The 19,512-nt window shown below is 38.8% G+C and overlaps 1 protein-coding gene across 4 annotated transcripts in view; it reads left to right on the forward strand.

Annotated features, from left to right (window-relative positions):
- The window catches only part of SNTG2 (syntrophin gamma 2), a 479,465-nt gene that overhangs the window by 364,735 nt on the left and 95,218 nt on the right, over positions 1-19,512 (forward strand). For all 4 annotated transcript variants that reach the window (XM_039528153.1, XM_039528152.1, XM_039528151.1 and 1 more), the window contains exons 10-11: positions 7,249-7,378; positions 13,018-13,056. In XM_039528153.1, the coding sequence (XP_039384087.1) occupies positions 7,249-7,378; positions 13,018-13,056 (169 nt within the window). The remainder of the gene's footprint in view (positions 1-7,248; positions 7,379-13,017; positions 13,057-19,512) is intronic.

Raw genomic sequence — 19,512 nt, forward strand, 5'->3', positions numbered from 1 at the left:
GCTGCAGCCAGGGAGTTGCAGCGCTGGATGTGCCTGGCAGGTGTGGACAGTTACTAAGTTGCAGCACTGGAAAGCCTCCACCAGCGCTGCAACTCTCAAGTGTAGTCAAGCCCTGAATTTACTGACAGAAACAGTTGTGCATTACTGTAGTATTTACTCAAAACCTTAGTTTAAAATTTGCTTTAAAAATATTTCAGACACAGTTTTTTAAATAAATCCTTCAAAAACCACCCTTATCTAAAATACATATTTTAATTTTAATTACTATAGTAAAAAAAACTTGCTTCCAAATTCTTCCTGTCCTTTCTGTCCATTCCTTTTGCCTTTCACCCACCCTCTCCCTTGAAGAGAGCCCTTAAAGCAACAACACCCCTTTCCTTCCAAATAGCTGGACAAAGAGTTTCCCTTTCTTTACTTCTGACTATCTAATGAACTAGTTTTAAGAGAACCCTCCAGCAAAATCAGTACCTCAGTAAGATATAAAATCCCTTGTTATGCCTAAAATTTTTGGAAACATATTTTTAAAGTTGGTGAAATTTCATAAACATTTCTATTGTTATGGAGATCACACAAAGTAAAATTAGTGTTCCTTTTTTCTAAAAGCAATGCACATTGGTAAGAACACACTAAACATCTGTGACTGATTAATTTAAAATAATGTATTTGTTTCAGTGAGTTAAATATGTAGCAATCTGGAATGATTACTTTATGAAGGCTTAAGAGTACATTTAAAATATAAAATCAGCTTAGAAATACTGATTAAGAAAATGTAAAACAGAGAAGAACTGCATCATGTATTCCATAATATTTAATGTTATATTCAGCAAGACAGCTGATTCACCCTTACTACAAAGTTTTTGCAAATAAATCTCTGACAAACTTCAGGGCATATCGAAAAACCTGTGACAGACATCTTTTATTCCCAAGTTTAGTGCTTTTAATTAGTTATCTTCTGCATGTCCATTCTGTGTGAAGGAGAGGGTATGCGAGTCTCTGCAGGGAACTGTGACTCTCCGCAACCGTGAGGCGGGCCGGGCATCTCGCTATCCTTTGCTGCTTCTTCCTCCCCCAAGCCCGGGCTGCCGTCGGGCATAGGGGCACCAGTTTAATAACACTGCATAGGGCCCCATAATAAGGAGGGCCCTGGTCAGCAGACCTACTCCTTCCCACCATCCTCAGGGAATGCATCAGGATCAGTGGCCTCCTGAAGGAGAGGACTAAAAAGGTTTCGGGGCCCTCGCAGACATGCTTGCTTCCCAGTGCAATTACTGTAAATCAGTCAATAAATATAAAGAGTGAATCTGGAAGGAGCTGACTATGTTAGATTTTAAACTTCTCTCCCGCAAAAAAGAAAACTTTAGGAATCACATTTTTGGCATTATAGTTTGTCAGTTTGTTTTCAGAAGTTTATCATAGAAAAGAACATCTCTCTGCTTCATATTATGTTAAAAATAACTATGTTTTAGCACAATAATAATAAACTGTGTAGACAATCTATGCCAGAATTGTCATAATGTCCCTTCACAAACCCTTTAGTTTGGAAATTTTAAAGCAGAACTATGGAGAGGGATGCAGTAAATCTGTCATGCATTGTCAGGAATAGAAGTTTTTCCCAGGCATGCATGTTTAAGTCCAATAAGTAGTAATGGGAGTTATGCATGCATGTTACATGGAGAATTGAAAGTCTTTAACAAGTAATCATCTGCCCATAATTTAACCATAAAGTACATGAGGCTTACTGTGGCAGTGACACAGATTAATGTAATTCATTTTTCACAGGTTGTAGACTGTCCTGCTGCCAAAATGCCTATAGGGCAGGAGATGAAATTGTACCTGAACTGGTAGCAAACTGACAGGGCAGGCTGGTAATTATTATCTAAATCTAGATTTTACTAGCTATTTTATGGGTCATGGAATATCTGGAGACACACATGTTTTATACCTTGAGATTGAAGGCGTTGACCTACCAAGTCAGCCGTAAAGCCATCATTAAGATAAATGCAGTGTGCCTACAAAGACTTAAGTAGAATGGAGCAGGATGGTTTATTACTGAAGGCTTTTACCTCTCCCACACATTCTCATTGTGCTGAAGAAGCTATTAAGAAATAGCATGTGATTCCAATCATCCTAATGATTCCAAATAAACTATAAATATGCATTGATTTTATAAAGTTAATGTTTATTTAACTGTACTGACATCTATTTTGCCGATTGATTCAATAAGGTGAATGAAATCAAATCTCATCTAATTTTCTGTATATACGTTTTTAATTTAATTTCAGCAATCATCTTACACTTTCCAAACAAGTATTGACAATTTTGTTTTAACTTATGATCTGATTCTGCAAAGGCTTCTGCACATGCTTAAGTTTAAGTGCCAGAACATTTCTACTGAGTTCAGTGGGACTACCCACGTGCTTAAAGTTAAGTTTTCTGCAGGATTCGGGCCCTAATTTGTATAACTGATAGTTATACCCAAATACATTATGTTGTTATTACAGAACACACAGAGAAATAAACACACTGTATTCACATGCCACCAGAAACCTCACTTCTAGGAGACATAGCTGCATCCTACAGAGTGCAGTAGCAATGTGATATACTAAATATGCCATCTTTCAGTCTTTGCATTTTCAAGTAGCTCCTGTTCTCAGGGGAAACCAAACTGGGACTAAGTATTACTTTGATATTTTTTCTATGTAGTGGCTCTCATTATTTACACTTTATTCAAACTGTAGATACCCAACACTTACCACACTTAGGGTACGTCTACACTACCCGCCGGATCAGTGGGTAGTGATCGATCTATCGGGGATCGATTTATCACATCTAATGTAGACATGATAAAATCGATCCCAATCGCTCTGCCGTTGAATCCAGTACTCCAGCATGGAGAGAAGCGAAAGTGGAGTCGACAGGGGAGCGGCAGCGGTCGACTCGCCTCCGTCCTCACGGCCAGGTAAATTGACCTAAAATACGCCGACTGTAGCATATCTTAGGTCAACCTGCACTCCCCCAGTGTAGACCTAGTCTTAGATTTAATTGAACAATTTGATTGTAAAAAGATTGAGGATTAATGTCAAACATTCAGCAGAAAAACACTGTCCTAAGTGAGCAACAAGCACATATGTGTATGCTTTCCAATTCTGAAAGCATTTACATCTTTTATATGCCTTTACTCTTTTATGTACCTGACAAACAAAAAATACTCTCCCGCATCACTCACTTAAAAAAAAGAAAATTCATCTAATTTATCAGATGATTGTTCAGTAGTTTATAGAAAATGTCTCATATAGTGAACATAGTTATAAAGCTACCTTCTGCCTTGTAACCGGTAAGTAAAATATTACTAATGATATACTCCCATTATAACTGAAGGGCATAGGTACTCATACCGGTAACATCATTGCTCCCAGTACAAAGGAAGACACTTTAATTGTTCCCTCTGCATGATGTTTACATGTGGCAATTGGAAATAGTGAGGACAAGAAGGAAGAGCATACAAAATGAGTAAATTCAATTGGTGAGTCAATCTTTAACTTTAAAAACAATACCGATGAAGAAAAGAATCATGTCCCATACACTAAATTTTTGTAGGGTTGCCCCGACTGCTCTGTTTCCATTGAGTTTCTGGTTGTATTTGGAATAACCAATTTTCAATAATCTCACCCTTAACTGAAGACCATAAATAGACCCCCATCAGGTTCTCTCTTTTGGGTTCTGAGACCAATTTTCATTACTCTGAAAGGTAAAGATTTAGTATGTGTTCCAGGCCACAGTACAATGGCTGTATATTACACCATGACTTTGGTAACAAAACAAATAATAAAAAAAGATTTCCCCTATGAAATATCTACCCAAGCCAATCTGTTACTGAGTGAACTTTTTCTATGACTTTTGACATATTCAGAGTACTGAAATACGGAGTATAGGAAGTGACCTGCATCTTTGAGTGGTTTTAAACTATTAGCTAGTATTATTAAATGATTGAAAACACTTTTATTTTAAAATAAAATATATTTTTTTTCAATAATGTGACCAATGATTTTTCTATAAAATTATATTTGTGTTTTGACGCAGTCATGACATAGCCCTCATTAGCCATGGCAAACAAGCATCCTTGGTCATTTCGCAGAATTATGAAGTGATGCAAAATTCAGATTACCAAAAAATAAGCAGAATTTAACTTTATTTATGGAGAAATGAAGTAATACAGAGGCCCTACTAGAAAGCTTCTCTGGAAACTCCCAATCTAATCCTGTCATAATCCACACTGATGTACATAAAAAATCAGTCAAAAGCTACATACACTAATAGGACCAAGTTTCTAGATATTGTTATAAGCAAAGGAGGCACCAAAATCTGATATCAAAACACAGCAAGGAAAACTGGCTTGACCACTGAACAGAACCCCAGTTTAATCTAGTCTGTCTGTCTATTTGTAATTGTGTAGTGGAAAACTTTAAATGGAGGAAATAGCTGCTGTTAGACAAGCATTCAGATTTGTATTAAGGATATATAATATTAGAGTAAATTAAAAGGACATGACTATTTCAAACACAGCAGGCACCAGCCTTAAAAACCTTGGGATGTCATCTACTGAGATCCCTGGCCCTCAGACGGTTTGGAATTCAGACCTTTCCCTGACAGCTGGTTTCCCAGTGACTTCTGAATCTCAGTTCAAATGAGCCTTTCTCTTTATGATTGTTGGTCCTTTAAATCTGGGGAAGACAAATAGCTACAGTGACCATTTTGCATCTAATTAATACAAGCTCAGTTGGGAAATATTCATCTGGGAAATGAATATTCATACCTTTGATTATGTTCTCTCTGTCCTTCTCTTTCTGTAATCTCCTATCTAATAATACTATCCAGTACTTTTATAGAGTTTTCATCAGTAGATTTCAAAGTGCTTTACAAAGGGAGGTAAGTATCATTATCTCCATTTTACAGATGGGGAAAATGAGACATTGTGTGGTGAAGTTACCTGCCTAGCAGACCAGTGGCAATGTCGGGAATAGTAACCATGTCTCCTGAATCCCTGTCCAGTGCTCTGTTCACTGGGTCACACTGCCTCTAAGTGGATCTAATTTTATGAAAATAATTGTACTGTACTCATCAGACTCTTGAAGTGTTTTGCAAAATAACTGAAAAGCAAAAAAACACATTTCCCCCCTCCTATATTCTTTACTGCTCAACTTTGTGTAAGACAAGAGAATTAATTGTCAAGATGGAAGCTGCAATCATTCCCAACTTAGCAAAATCATTAGCTGTTAACATTGAAGAAATGCAAAATACCTGGCAGCAATCACTTATTAATTTCACAGTGAGAGTGGATAGCCTTTGGGAGCAGCTTGAGGGTAGAGAACAGCTGGTGGCTACAGTACAGGGCTCAAACATTACTGTGCAGAAGTGCTTGCAGTCATTAGAAAATAAAGTTATGATCTGGGAGAAAATAATGACGATAATGAAAAAGGTAATAGACACAACAAGAAAAGGATAATTGGACTGCCCGAGGGAACAGAAAGCCAAGATCTTATGGAGTTCTTTTTCTGGCTACAAAATACTTGAAATCTGGGAAAAGGGGACAGATTCAAAATAGAAAGAGCAGACTCTGGTATTTTGGCAAGGCTGGCATGTGCCTGAGATCAATAATTGTTGAACTGCATAACTATAGCGACAGCTGCAGCAATTAAAATTAAAAATATTAAATACTAAAGGGCAAATATATCCTTCTTCCAAGACTTTTATCCACCTCTGCAGCACCACTATTTTCCCTGTGCCACCTACACAAAACAAAAATATGGTCGTTCTCATTCAATTCAACTTTCCCTAAAACAGACATAAAAGATTAGACTCTCTCAACTTGATCCTCCTGACAGACCTAAAGAAGAAATGCTAGTATGCTACAGTGATAGATGTATTAGAGATGTGTGGATATGTGGCCTCTCAGAGTGAATTATGCTATCTGTGACCTAAGTTCTTTGGGGGTAATCATGCAGTGCAAGTCTTTCAAAATCTGAAGGTCTTCAGCCTCTTCTACTGGGCAGTATAAATTTCAGGTCCCTCAATTACATCATTTATGTGTGATGTATTCAGTGATTGTTCCTTTCTGGTCAAGAATAAGTATTCTTTGTCATGCCAAAGTAGGAAAAATTCCATAAGTTGACTCATCTGTTGAAGTGGAGACTTCCACGTGGCATGGAGGGTTTTATCTTTAGTTTGTCTCAGATGTGTGTCATGAGCCTGTGTAGAGTGATTTAAAGCGGGTGTGTAAAGTTCTTATACGTCTTGGTAAAGTCACAATAGCTACTGAGTGTAAAGCAGTGACACACAATCTTTATCAGCCAAATAGCTATTTTTGTGTGTGAACACAGTCTCCTAGGTAGAGAAGAATGTAACATGTTTAGTCTGGTCTACATTTTCAACGGTGGCTAGTTTGGGGTGCTTCAATTTTTGGGTGCTCATATTGAGATCCTTTGAAGAAATATAAAGTATTTGGATTTTCATACACATTAAATGAGCTCTAAAGGATGATTGCTTGTAAGTTTTTTTTAAACCAATAGCACTTCAAGAAATTAAATATAGATGAAGATATTTGCGTTGTGACTCATGTTGTACGTTTTTAGAGTATCAAACATTTATTTTGGTGGCAAGAGGTTGCACAATTGTTTACTTAGATTTAATTGATGCATCCTTAATAAAATATCTTAAGCTTAGTGATTATATACACATAATTATACAACAATAAGGGCTGGTCTACACTGTGGGGGGGGATCGAACTAAGATACGCAGCTTCAGCTACACTATTCACGTAGCTGGTCGAAGTACCTGGCTGTCCTCACGGCGGTGAGTTGACTGCCGTGGCTCCCCCGTCGATGCTGCTTTCTCCTCCTGCTGAGGTGGAATACGGGCATCGATTCACGGATAGATTTATAGCTTCTAGACGAGATGCAATAAATCAATCCCTGATAGATCGATTACTACCCGCCAATCCGGCGGGTAGTATAGGCATACCCTAAGTGAATAAGTAATCAAAACATGTAAACGTTGATAAAGATAAACCATTTACTGTGTCTGTGTTTCCTGATACTGTAGTAGGTTATTATTCCCCTTTTTTGTTGCTTTTCTCTCTGTTTGTAATTTTGAAAAATGAAACTTGTAAAAGGTTCTAAAGATCACATGAAGATTGAGAACTATTGGATTGTTTATGAAAACTTTGTTGTACATATATTTTTTTTACTGCAGATCTAATGCATTTGAAGTGCTTGCACTCGATGGCGTTAGTACTGGGATACTTCAGTTTTATACAGCGCAGGAGTGTGCTGACTGGCTGAGAGCATTATCAACTAACATCTCTGATTTGACACTTCAAAATGTATGTTACTTTCTGCATATTTTCCTGCATTTGCTATGTTTAAATTATTTTTAGTTTCCCAAGCATAGTATAATAATTTGTATATAAGGTATAATATGTAAAACAAAAGAATGGGGGGGGGAGAAATGAAATTGTAGTAGCATAACACTTTACCTTGAAGTCTCCAAGAAAATACAACCTTATTATGTAATAGAGAACAACAGAACCTCAAGGTGACTTTATTACTTTCAAAATTTTTGTAGGGCCCAATCAGAAAAGTCTTTTCATTGACTTCTTTGAGTTTTGGATGAGGCCTAAATATATTCTTTTTAAATTCTTGTAGTTAAAGTATGCTTGAAATCTGGTTTCAGAAGTTTGCATTACTTGTTTTGGAAAAATGTGAAGGGAAACTTTGTAACTAAAGCAGTGTAATTTAGGGCTGGTCTATATGCAGTTTTTCTACTGCTATAATGAGTTTAGAAACTGATGTAGCTAAAGCATTACAATCCCTAGTGTGATCTCCAGTAAAAAGGTGCTTGTATCAGAATTAAGATATTGCTGTAAATTTAAAAGTAAAGTTTGTAATGCCGGGGCTCGTGGGGCACACCTATGGGGCACACCTGCCAGGGCTCAGGGTTTTTCCCCTTTTGCCCCATGGGAGGCATCTGAAACCCTGAACCCCACCACCCTGCCAGAGGGCAGAAGCACTGAGCTCCCCTCCCCACCAATCTGTTAGGCAGAGAAGGGGGCCATGGTGGGCTCCGGGAGCTGCCCTTTAACTGTAAAAGGGTTGCATGTGGTTTGCGAGTAATGGTTTGGCCACCCCTGCTATATACCACAATATTTCATATCTCCACCAACTTTCTGTTACTGTTCACCAGAGTAACACAATAGTACATCTGATGTGCATGTAAATTCCCATTCCTCGTTGGAAAGGTTATGATCAAATTCCCTTAACAGGCTGTGTCAGACCTGCAGTCTGGGGAACATCTCAACAAGCCTGAAAATTAAGCATTGCTCTGTTGGGAATATACTTTTCTGGTCATCAGTACATACAGTGGAGTGAGAGTTCAACCAAAAAGGATCTATTTAGATGCCACACTGATGCCAGGAGACAATACTAATATCGGCAATACCAGCATAGGCCTTTCATCCCAATCAGGAACTTCTGCCAGTTGCAAAGCAGTGACCTAATTCACATAAACATTTTCAGCAAAGTCAGGCTGTCAGGGGACCTGGGGTGGTAATGTTATCTTTGAGTATGAGGAAGTCAGCTGTTGTCTAGCCACAGGAGGGTACCTAAGAATGTCAGTGTGTCTACCAATAGCATGTGTCTGAATTGTTCTGATGCTACTGTGCAGACAGTTACTTCTGAGGAGAAAGATGGAGATGAGGGGCATGAAAGAGGAACTAAAGAGTCATGGTGAGGAAGAACAGGATATGGAGGAGGAGACTACACTGACTCTTTCAGCACTACTAATTACTGCATAATCCATAATGAGCTTCATGTGAAAAGCCTGATAATAACTATCATATTTACAAACAGAACACATGCTGCAGTTTTCCTGAAGAAGTCCTCTCCCCATCCCATTTCCCAAGTTCTTTTGCTTTTCCCATTATCCTTTCCACCAGTGTGTGCTTCATCCCCTCAGGGCCACCCAGAGGATTCCGGGGGCCTGGGGCAAAGTGGGGGAGTTGCGGCGCTTGTACTCACCCGGCGGAGGTCTGGGTCTTCGGCGGCATTTTGTCGGTGGGGCGGGGAGAGGGGCCTTGAGTCGCTCCGTGTCTTCGGCAGCACTGAAGGCCCCACCACCACCAAAAAGCCACCGAAGACCCAGTGTTGCCTGTGTGTTTCCACTGTAGAGGCCCATTTCAAAGTACTTAAACTTTTCTCAAAATCTCAACCTCTTTTACCTAAAATTAGTATGTTCTCTTTTTTAAAATTAAATAAAAAAATTGCTTTGAAAACCATTCTTTCTGTACCATTTTATTAAACGGCCCTAAAGCCTCAGTAGAAGATTAAATAAACTTAAAATTTGGCCTCAGAATAAGGACATAATTCCTAGATCATGGATGTATCTTTCATCTGATCAGTGAACACTGGATTTGAGTAGGATGAATTATAAGAGTTTAAAAATGTGTCCTTTATGCCTGTATATTGGACGATAAGTGATAACATTATGTAACCCAAAATTCCACCGACAATTTATATGTATGTGTATATAGAGTAAGGTGAAACTCTCATTGAGTAGATAACATCTCATGTTTTCAATATATGCACAAGTGTGCCAAACAAAGCACAGTGAAATTTCAGGTGTACTAGGCAGAGGGTTATGGAATATAATCTGTGAAACTGCATATGAATGGAGACAGGAGCCAAGGAATCTTGCTTTCCTACCCACACTAGGTGTTGTGTATGTGAATTAAGGCTGGTCCTTGAAAAAATCCTGACTCCTTCTATAAGCTGTGAAAATCGCACATGGAATAAGGCAAAGATTTCTGCCTCATGGATTGCACCTTATGCATTACACAGTGTTCTGCTGCTGTCTAGCAAGTAGTAGCACATGAAAGTAGACAACTAGAGGCTTCCCCACCACTACCCCCACCACCCGCAAAAAGTTGAAGAATTGCATTATAAATAAAGGAAACGTTGTGTTGGAACAGAAGCTCATTTATCTCATTTTATTAAAGTGGACAAATTTAGTCAAACTACTCATTAAAGTGATATTCAGCTATTATTTTATTATATTTTAACTAGTGCATTCCTGTAGCACATGATGGAATGTCTTTGCTTCTTTATTTTTTTGATAAACATGAATTCCATATAGAAAAAAACTACATTAAAAGAAGAGGTTGCAAAAGGAAGCACTCAGAAGTCAGGAAGTGACGAAGATAAGGTTGCATGTGCAACCATGAACTGCCTCCAATATGAATGCATTACAATATAGTAATTATATGATCACTTATTTGTTCCCTGTGTCATTTCACTCTTTGGGTAGTGAACTGGGCTAGGGTCCAAAGAATCCTTCCTTATTCATTGTACTAATTGTATGGTGTGTCATGCATGAGGCTGTTGTCCACAGTACTGATCCATGGTACCGATCTAATGTATTGTACAAATACATTAGAAGCAAGAGGAAGACCAAGGACAGAGTAGGCCTGTAATTCAATGAGGGGAGGAAAGACAATAACAGAATATGTGAAAATGGCAGAGATGCTTAATGACTTCTTTGTTTCAGTTTTCACCAAGAAGGTTGGTGGCGATTGGACGTCTAACATAGTGACTGCCAGTAAAAATGAGGTAGGATCAGAATCTAAAATAGGGAAAGAAGAAGTCAAAAATTACTTAGACAAGCTAGATGTATTCATATCACCGGGGCCTGATGAAATACGTCCTAAAATACTCAAGGAGCTGATTGAGGAGATATCTGAGCCATTAGCAATTATCTTTGAAAAGTCATGGAAGACAGGAGACATTCCAGAAGACTGCAAAAGGGCAAATATAGTGCCTATCTATAAGAAGAGAAATAAGGACAACCCGGGGAATTACAAACCAGTCAGCTTAACTTCTGTTCCTGGAAAGATAATGGAGCAAATAATTAAGCAATCAGTTTGCAAACACCTAGAAGATAATATGGTGATAAAGTCAGCATGGATTTGTCAAGAACAATCATGTCAAACCAACCTGACAGCTTTCTTTTACAAGCCTTGTGGATGGCGGGAAGCAGTAGATGTGGTATATCTTGACTTTAGTAAGGCTTTTGATACTGTCTTACATGACCTGCTCATATACAAACTAGGGAAATACAACCTAGATGGAGCTACTATAAGGTGGGTGCATAACTGGTTGGAAAATCATTCCCAGAGAGTAGTTATCAGTGGTTCACAGTCATGCTGGAAGGGTATAACGAGTGAAGTCCCACAAGGATCGGTTCTGGATCCGGTTCTGTTCAATATCTTCATCAATGATTTAGATAATAGCATAGAGAGTACACTTATAAAGTTTGCAACTGATACCAGGCTGGGAGGGGTTGCAAGTGCTTTGAAGGATAAGATTAAAATTCAAAATGATCTGGACAAACTGGAGAAATGGTCTGAAGTAAATAGGATGAAATTCAGTAAGGACAAATGCAAAGTACTTCACTTAGGAAGGAACAATCAGTTGCTCACATACAAAATGGGAAATGGCTGCCTGGGAAGGAGTACTGCGGAAAGGGATCTGGGGGTCATAGTGGATCACAAGCTAAATATGAGTCAACAGTGTAATGCTGTTGCAAAAAAAGCAAACATCATACTGGGATTTATTAGCATGAGTATTGTAAGGAAGACACGAGATGTAATTCTTCTGTTCTACTCCGTGCTGATTAGGCCTCAATGGGAGTATTGTGTCTAGGTCTGGGTGCCACATTTCAGGAAAGATGTGGACAAATTGGAGAAAGTCCAGAGAAGAGCAACAAAAATGATTAAAGGTCTAGAAAACATGACCTATGAGGGAAAATTGAAAAAAATGGGTTTGTTTAGTCTGGGGAAGAGAAGACTGAAAGGGGACATGATAACAGTTTTCAAGTACATAAAAGGTTGTTACAAGGACAAGGGAGAAAAAATGTTGTTCTTAACCTCTAAGGATAGGACAAGAAGCAATGGGCTTAAATTGCAGCAAGGGTGGTTTAGGTTGGACATAGGAAAAACTTCATAACTGTCAGAGTGGTTAAGCACTGAAATAAATTGCCTAGGGAGGTTGTGGAATCTCCATCATTGGGGATTGTTAAGAGAAGGTTGGACAAACATCTGTCAGGGATGGTCTAGATAATACTTAGACCTGCCTTGAGTGCAGAGGGCAGGACTAGATGACCTCTCGAGGTCCCTTCCAGTTCTATGATTCTATGGTACACCTTGCCACGAGCACATCCCAACTGCTATAAAATAAAAATGATTTTTCTTCCTTCTCAGTCTGTAGGAGAAGTAGGTTGATTAGTTTATAGGAGTCTTACACTTAGGGCAGTGAATTGAGGTCCAGGAGACTAGGTTCTGTTCCTACAACTACTGCAGTCTACATGTGCAATTTTGGACTAGTCACTTAATCTCTCTGTATTTAAATTCTGTTTCTTCAGTATAGGAGTAATTATATTTCATTTAGAAGGAGTGAAATCTATCACAGCTGTCAGGGAGACACAGAAAAGTCTAAATCAACAAAACTCCATATTCGGTGCAGTCAGTTGAATGTTGTACAGCAAGAGAGATGTGCAGCTTCACATTGAACAATGATCTAAAAAGAAATATTGAACAACTGCCTTCATCTCTGACCCATTCCAAATTGTGCACTGAGGCAAAACACTTAAGCACATTCTTAACTTCAAAGTGCTTAAACTCTTTGTTGAATTGGGGTGCAAGTGAGGAAGGTAATATGTATTTAAAGAATGCATTTTAACACCGTCACATGAGGGGCAGAGCTAAATTTATATAGGCAATCTTAATTTTGTCAGTTCCTGACTTTTGAGGGTTTCATTTGGCAACCTTCATTTTCTTTTAACGTTGTATTTTTTTATAGAAATGTATATAAATGTGTATTAAATATGTCCTTGATAGTGAAATAATATGATAAATGATAGCATCAATATATTAATCAGTCTGACTATTCTTTAATCTCTGTTTTTCTGCAGATGAAAATGGCAAATAAATGCTGCTCTCTATCAGACCAGGTAAGATTTTAATTGCATTGTCCATAAATATTTACCATTAATTTAATCTCTTTAAAAATTGCTGGAAAAAAAATCTGCCTCCGTGCAGTTGCTTTAGGATGCAAAAAGTTTGGACCTACATATAGACATATACTTAGATCACAAGTTCTAAATTATACATTTTCTTTAGGTAAAACAGGTTTTAGATTCTGAGGGGCCCTACTTAACATAAAAGAATCTCATTAATTCACACTAGTAACTAAAAGCATCTATTGCAGATTAACCCAGTTTGTAAATTAGAAAGTAAGAACAAACATAATAGTAAAAAGTAAGGATACTCCATTACAAATGCACTCTGTTCATTTACTTTGAAAAGTATAATTTTAGTTTTCCTCCACAATTGTAAGAGTCAAGCAAGTGAATTGCATTCTGTTTTATACAAATAATGAAATCTTAGTAATATGATCTATCATTGCAGCAGCCTGCTATTAAATCCTTGCTGAGAAATGGGGAGAGACCACTTTTTGTTTTTATGAGTTGTTTTATGGGTTTTCAAATTGGTGAAGTGAGAATTAGCCAGGTTATACTTCTAGAATGGAAATGATGTTCATAAACTGAACTGTACTGCAATCAAAGGCTGATTCTAAAATCATTCTAAAACTTGTTTAGAGTCAAACATAAGTTTGTTATGTAATTAACAACTCTCACATTAGTTCATCTCTTACTTTGTTTTGTCATCTTGTTTGCAAAATCTTGTTGGGAGATTTATAGCAACTTTTAGGTGGTTTATCAAATTTTTAACCCACTAGCAAGTTTTGTATCTAGGAAACCACTTCACTTTTCTTATAGGAGAATCAATGTTATGCAGAATTAAATGACTCGAGAACTATTAAAGAATTTTAAGTGCAATAGAGAATGAGCCCAAAAGTTACATCAAAAACAAAATGAATGGATGTTCCACTGAAATTTTAGTTTCTCACATAGTTCTTCCTCATGAAACAGCCTAATATGAATAAAATATATAATTAAGAATAGCAAAAAAAATTATTGAAACTAGATGTCCGTTGCTAGATTCTCTCGATTACTGATATTTAAGCAAATATTTGCAGACAAGAATATGCATCTTAAGACTCATTTTTGAAGTACTACTGTTTATTTAAATTACTATCCAATAAGGGTTGATGAGAGATATTCTGTATAGTTGGTTTGCCTACCTGTGGTACTGTATCAATAACAAATACTACTAATAATGTAATTTGTGCTCCCATTGGTACCTAATGCACTTTTATGGATATGTGTGGATGCTAAAATCAAGCATAGGCTGAACAGCATCTGTTTTATAACTTACTATGTGAAAGGTTGAATAAGAAATTCTGTTTGTATTTTATTAATTAGCAAAGGGGCAAATCTTGGACACTGCCTGTGCATGAAATTCCCATTGAAATCAACAGGAGTTTCACTGAAGGAGGGTTTGCAGGATTCGGTGCAAATGCTCTAGTTCAAGATATTAAACGGATAAGGACAATGGGGCAGAGTTAAGGATGAGCTTTTCTCCTTAATTCCTGACTTTTGCAAGTGATTGATTTCTTAATTTTAATGTTGCATCAATATGAATTTAGTATATATACTTTTGTTTTTCAAAAGAAATACTTGTCTCTGCAATATTTGATAGAGCAATGCTGTTTCCATTCAAGATGCCAAACATATTATAAGAAACAAAATCAGAATATTAATTTCAGAAACAGCAAAAGCTAAGGTATGCCTATACATGATTCTGCTGGGGAAGGTATTGTGCAAAAAGGGGGAAAAATAAAGATTATGTAGAACTTGGCAAGGTGAAGTGAATAAAACAACAACAATATGACTTTGAAATGTCCTCTGAAATTGTGCCCTAAAGAAATGTTCAACCAAATATGAAACTCTTGTGTCCTTTTACCAGGGAATGTGGTTATTTGGACTTGGGAAAGAAAACTTTGCAGTAATAAATGAAAATGGTGGGCAGAAAAGGATTTGAGATGCTTAAGATTAATGGAACCTACCAGTACTAAACTACATAGGTTTGTGAATCTGCACAGGGTACGTGATGAAAAAATTATTTGAGAAACTGAAGGACATTTGAAAAGCTACTTTGATGTGAATTTGTGGATGGATATTTGTGTATTTTAAGGCTTGGAAATACTTACAAAAATAAGATGGATGCTTTCTGTGGAGTTCATTTGTTTGTTTGTGAGCATGAGCATTCCTGTATAGTTAGCTAGGGTATATGGCTTTCATTTCTATTTTCATTCTGGAACCACAGTTTTCCCCATGAACTTTAAACCCCCAAGTTCATTTATCATATTATTGTCTTCTGAAGACTCTACCTATGCTTGTCCTGTCAGTGTAGGTACTCCACCTTCCCAACAAGTGGTAGCTGTGTCGATGGGAGAAGCCCTCTTGTCAGCCTAGAGCTCTCTACACCGGGGGGTTAGGTCGGTATGTACTTCATCACATCTTCATTGTCACCTTCACTTTGCATTGGAACCTGAAATAAGAATTGCATCTGTGTTGAAAACCAACCTAATCTTAATGACAGCAGTTTATTCTAGACACTGTGTGCTCATGCTAGGGTGAGAAATGCCTTGGAGAGAACTGTGGTGTTGGGGACTATTCTTTTAGTGTCTGGACTTCCAGAGATGAAGTCTCAGGGGGTATTGTAGAAGCTCATGTTGTTTTGCAGTCAGTTGAAATGGGTAACAGAGTAAAGCAGATCTTTTTTCTAGCACCTTAAGCACTGAAGGATCACTGAACACCATAGAGTACCAGGAGTAAAAAGGAACTAAGAAAATACCTAGACTGGAAGAATGGAGCAGTTAAAAGCTCCACTCAGTGAAACTCTCTTGAAACATGGAAGATAACTGGAGAAGCTGTAAAGAGCACTTTATTCTATAACTGCAAGCAATGAGTGCCAGCAAGAAAGATGACAATGAGAAGGTAGCCTTATTTCTGCCAATAGCTAGTTCTGAACAGGGGCGGCTCTAGGAATTTCGCCGCCCCAAGAACTGCGGCACGCCGCGGGGGGCGCTCTGACGGTTGCCGGTCCCGCGGCTCCGGTGGACCTGCTGCAGATGTGCCTGTGGAGGGTCCGCTGCTCCTGCGGCTCCGGTGGAGCATCCGCAGGCACGCCTGAGGGAGATCCACCGGAGCCGCCTGCCTCCCTCCCGGTACTCTGCACTTCACATCAAAATGAAACATGAGAGAGAGATGTTTAAACAGGGAGAACAAAAAGAAGGTGAAACCATAGAAGAATTTGTTACTGATCTAAGGCTGAAGAGCCAATCTTGCAATTCTGGGGAGTTGAGTCTCTGACAAGAGGCCAGAACATGGCTGGGGTCTGGAATAAAGTACTCAGAAATAGACTACTGGAAGAAGAAACCCTTGACAGAGCAATTAAAATTTGCCAAGCAAAGAAAGTTACGCAGTCCTTATGGAGGATGGACACTGCTCTGACACTATAGACATGATAGAGAATCCCAAATATTACATGAAAAGAATTATGAGGCAGAAAAACATGTGGACCTCAAAGTTGGAGTCAAGGAAAAACAGCAAATGGATTTACACACACTGTGGCAATCAAGCACGAGTGGTGATTGAACATTTGCCAACTCCATTGTCTTATAAAAATCCTTGGAGTTACTTGGGACCAATGGATCACCAGTAATGAGATCCTTGAAAGAACCAGCCTACAGTCTCTGCAGACTACGCTAGACATTCACAGGCTTTGCTGGCTGGGACACGTGGAGCACATGCCTCAAGATCATCTGCCATGCTCTATGGCCAACTTCCGAACTGCCTGAGACACAGAGGAAGACCAAAGCTCTGATACAGTGTCAAGGTCAAGCAAAGTCTCAAGAAATTTAGCATTCCCACTGAAAACTGGGAAAATCCTGCCCACAATAGCTGAGTTTGGAGAAGCCAGGATAAGGCTGGTACAATCACCATGAAGAGCCATCAGAGAGCCCAGGCTGAGGCCCACAGATGAGCCAGGAAACGGAGTATTCAATTTCCATCTGGCAAGTGGACCTGTAGCCACTGTGGGAAGGTTTGCCGCTCATGCATCTTTTCCCACGCCATTGCTAAGAACTTCTGACAGACTAACTTTGTTTGTCTCCTTTCATCTGTCCTGGCAATCAGTGTGAGCCAAGATAATGTCTGGCATATATGAAAAGATGCAAGAAATACAATGGACTAAATCACTTTGCAAGAGTTTGCAAACACCAGAAGACTATGCACAGCATGGACAAAGAGGACAACTGCTAGCTCAGCTGAATTATCCATAGGAGCAATGGACAATGTTGCAGTGGAAGCTGAAAGCAAATTAGACATTTATTAATTTTAAATTGAATGTAGGTGCATAAGCCAGTGTGTGGCCAAAAATGATGTAGCTAGTACTAAAAGAAACACCACAGTTATTGAAGGGTAAAATTCAGGTCTTACAGTAGTAAGCATATCCCCACTAAAGATATAAGTGAACTAGATGTGTGGATAAATAACATACTGGGAAATATACAATTTGTAATAGTACCAGGGAGAAGAGATCCTGTTATTGGTTAAGTGTGTCAAGCCCTTGGTCTCATCAAGAGGGTACCCTTTTTAGAGGGATGGGGGACTACAGCAATTTAGGAAGAGTTTGAGGACATCTTCCAAGGGATAGAGAAATTCTCAACAGAGCACAGAAGAAAATTTAAAGAACCCACTGCCCAACAATTCATGTCTCCAAAAGAGTTCCCTTTGCCTTAAAGAGGAGGCTAAAAGACCTCAATAGGCTCATTGCTCTGGGAATCATAGAGCAAGAGAAGAATTGACAGAGTGGGTACATTTGTTGGTCATTGTTGGGAGAAAATAGATGGAACCCTTCACTTACGTAGAGATCCATAAGAATTTAAAAAAAAATTAAAGGGAACATTTTTGTACTAAACGCAAGGGGAGAAATTTTGGGGGTATGACTGATGGTAATTATTTTTCTAGATTTAATGGATCAGCACCGGGTCAAGCCGCAGCTCTGCAGCTGCACTGCCCAGCAAGAGCTCGCTGCCCCACCACCCAGAGCGCTGCGCCGGCGGCACAGTGGGCTGAGGTTGTGGGAGAAGAAGAACAGCGGGGGAGAGGGGCTGGGGGCTAGCCTCCTGGGCCAGGAGCTCAGGGGCTGGACAGGAGGGTCCCACGGGTCATAGTTTGCCCACCTCTGCTCTAGAGCATTTGACAAAAGTGCAATAGAGCAAATTCCTGAGCTTGATTTTGTGTTTATCCTGTTTCAGATGAAAAGTGGAGTGTGATCACCAGAGTCGCTTGCTCAGGGTAAGACCCTGCAGAAAGTAATTAAGGCTACTAGCACAAGTTAGGCAGGACAGTTGGTTCCTGGTCCCTAATGTAAGAGAGAGCTCTCAATACTAGATGGGATTTTGTTTAAAGGCACCTACTAGATGATTCCTAAGGTAATACTGAAAAAAAATGTTTAAAAGGATATATGAAGATCATTTAGAGATTGAGAAATATAAAATAATTGCATATGGCCTCAAATGAACAACAAGAATGAGGATGCTATTAAGATTTATCTCACATGCCAAAAATAGAGGCCAAGTCAACCAAAAACTATGTTGGTGGCAGAGTTAAAATTTGCCTCTTGGAACAAAAAAGTAGGCATAATTTGTTTGTTTGCTGGAAAAAAATGTACTTATGCTAGATTGTGATTCTTACTTCCCTGTGATTCTCACTTGCAAGATGATAGTGCATGTCAAGTCTGTTTTTGCTGGTCATGGTGTACCTCACTTAGTAATGTCTGACAATGGGCCACAGTTTAGTTGGCTTGAGTTTAAGGACTTCACAGTGAAGTACAAGTTGAGATATGTAACCATTAGTCCCAATTATCCCAAATCCAATGAGGTGGTAGAAAACAGTGTCAAAATAATAAAACATCTTCTAAAAAATACTAGAGTCAGACTCTGATCTGTATTTAGCACTGTTAAATTACAGAAAGGCATACCAGTGCAGCTTGGGTTGTTACCTGCTGACATTTTGTTCAATTTGGAAAACAAGAATGCGTGCACTATTACAAACTGATTTCAGAGTCACTGGGGACTTGCAGATGTACAAAGAGAGAAGTAAGACCAAACAAAAAAATCAATATGGTTTGGAGTCAGGGGAGCTGCCACCACTTCATGTAAATGACACTGTGCATATCTATTATGGGAAACAATTGTCTCAAACAGCAGTGGTTTCACAAGAGATTGCCCCATAGTCATATCAGGTTTTCACCCTAATGGACCAGACGAAGGAGAAATAGGTGATACCTCCAAATCCCAGTCTGCTGTTTTACCCAAGAGGGCCTCAGACAGGCCACAATCGTAGCAGGTTGAACCAATGGAGGCCCCAGACTTAAAACGAGTGGAACAAATAGACTTGCCTCCTCCTGACAGCAGCAGGGCTGATGTTTGAGGG

Source organism: Mauremys reevesii, linkage group 3, assembly GCF_016161935.1.
Source record: "Mauremys reevesii isolate NIE-2019 linkage group 3, ASM1616193v1, whole genome shotgun sequence".
In the NCBI taxonomy this organism is placed as follows: Eukaryota; Metazoa; Chordata; order Testudines; family Geoemydidae; genus Mauremys; species Mauremys reevesii.